General features: G+C 31.7%; 1 protein-coding gene across 1 annotated transcript in view; it reads left to right on the plus strand.

Annotated features, from left to right (window-relative positions):
- The window catches only part of LOC101254124 (uncharacterized), a 2046-nt gene extending 739 nt beyond the window's left edge, over nt 1–1307 (plus strand). The window contains exons 2-4 of the mRNA XM_010319379.1: nt 1–158; nt 204–275; nt 394–1307. The exon at nt 1–158 is cut by the window's left edge and continues 371 nt beyond it. Of these exons, the coding sequence (XP_010317681.1) occupies nt 1–158; nt 204–275; nt 394–1307 (1144 nt within the window). The remainder of the gene's footprint in view (nt 159–203; nt 276–393) is intronic.
- Nucleotides 1308–2420: the final 1113 nt, after the last annotated feature.

Raw genomic sequence — 2420 nt, forward strand, 5'->3', positions numbered from 1 at the left:
TAAAGGGCCAATTCAACAACAGGAGAGAAAAGATGATCAAAGGGAGTTGCCAGAAGTAGATGAAACTAACGCACAGAAGGAGAAAAAAGAGATAGAGAAAGGAGAGGAACAGGAAATAAAACAAACACTTGAGCTTAATCTACGGCCTCATACTGGAAGTAAGCATCTGGATTAGTGTCTATGAAATTTTCCTATGCTTTCAGCTATACCAATTAGAAATGGATTTTTTGAGAGTCTAAGGAATAGCAAACTTGCTTCACTGCCCGTTGATAGAGGTGGAGCCTGAAAGACTTATTAATGAAGTGGAGTGTCTGGAATGTGAGGGGTATGAATAAAAGGTATAAGCAGAAGGAGATCAAGCTGCTTTAACAACATAATAAGCTTCATTAGCAGGGTTAATTGAAACAAGAGTTAAAGAGGTTAATATCAAAGCTACTTTAAAAGCAATAGCTCCGGGATGGAGGATCATACATAATTATAAGGAGACTGCAAATGGTAGAATTTGGATAATATGGGATGAAAGTTGGTATGATATCAAGTTAATAAATAGCTCAGCTCAAATGATTCATAGTCATATAAATGAAAGGAGCAAAGGATATCAATTTAATCTCACAGTGGTATATGGATTTAATACTTTAGAACAGAGAAAAAGCTTATGGAATGACTTGAAGATGTTGGTTCAAAATGTCTTAGATCCTTGGCTCATAGTAGAAGATTTTAATGCTATTTTATCCCCTAAAAATAGATTAGCTGGGGCTCCTGTTACTTTGAATGAGATAAGGGATTTTGAAGAATGTGTTAAGGACATGGGCATCACTGAAGTACAATGGAAAGGAAATTATTATACATGGACCAATAAACAGATACGTAATGTCAGAATTGCTAGTAGAATTGACAGAGCCTTTGGGAATGATACTTGGATGTATAAATGGGGTCATGCTGCTATAGAATATGGGAATTCAGGTGTGTTTGATCATAGCCCTATGCATTTGCTACTTCATCAAAGTTATCATCAGATCAAAGTGAGTGTTAAGTTCTTTAATGTTTGGATTGAACATGACTCTTTTTTGAAACTGGTGGATAAAGTCTGGAAGCAGAAGCATGGAAGTGAAGTAATGAAGGAGATATGGTATAAGTTAAAGGCTCTCCACCCAGTCCTGAGACAATTGAATAGGAGAGAGTTTCAATATATAGGCCAGAAGATTGAGAAGACAAAAAGTGAGCTTGTAGAACTTCAAGAGCAGCTATATAGCCAGGCAAGTGATGAGCTAGTTACTAAAGAGAAGGAGTTACTAATAAAGCTGTAGAAGTGGTCAATGATAGAGGAAAGTGCTTTATGACAAAAATCAAGAGCAAGATGGATTAAACTGAGAGATGCAAACAACAAATACTTCAGTTCAGTGATAAAGGAGAGAACTCAAAAGAAGCTTATTAGAAGTATACTATCTATAGATGGAAGGATGCTATATGAACTCCAAGAGATTCAAGAGGAGTTTGTTACGTTTTATAAAAGTCTTATGTGATCTTTAGCAGGTAAACTTGCAGCTATAAATGCTCAGGTGATGAAAAGAGGGTCCGTTATATCAAAGCAGCAAAGAATCCAATTATGTACAGACATAACAGAACAAGAGATTATACATCATTGCAGTCTATTTGGAATGATGCTATCAATATTTTCTCAAGTTAATCAAATATTTTAAATTAATAATATTATGTTTATATCAAATCATTCTCCTAAAAAATAGTCAAAAATATTTAATCTAAGTAGTAGGATTAACGTATGTTAGCGAACACATCAAATGCCTTAAAGATCTTCTTTAAGCGTAAATAAGAACATCTACCTATTTTCTCTAAATTTATAAAAATTTTATTTGTTAAAATCTTTTTAAATTAAGTTTTCTTAATTTCTTTAAGAAAAAATTAAGTGACGACTCTTTTCTAAGTATTTTTCAAATATTTTATACTTGGAACATTTCATTAAGTGATTTTTCTAAAAGATTAGTAAAATTACGGCATAATACACATATTAGTAAGCATAAGTGGGTGTACATAGGTCGTTCCGATTTGATTTTTCATTAAAAAAATCTAAATCAATTATATAGTTTTATTAAATCTGAATATCAAATCAAACCATATAAAGTCATCTTTTCGGTTTCGATTTTAGTCGGTTATTTCAATTTTCTACAACTACGGTATTTGAAAATGCGGTCAAATATTTTTCACTTACTTGTGTGATAAACTAAATTCAAAAACTATTAAGTGAATATAAATTTTCAAAAAGACTGTAAAATTTACATGAGTAAATTTTCTTTTTTTTAAATATCAACTTTCATTATGCTAAATTAATAAGATAAAGGCTAGAGGCAAACTGAATACAAAAAATATTTACAAAGTAAATTATTAACTTCGATTTTGAAAAG

Source organism: Solanum lycopersicum, chromosome 1, assembly GCF_036512215.1.
Source record: "Solanum lycopersicum chromosome 1, SLM_r2.1".
NCBI lineage: Eukaryota > Viridiplantae > Streptophyta > Magnoliopsida > Solanales > Solanaceae > Solanum > Solanum lycopersicum.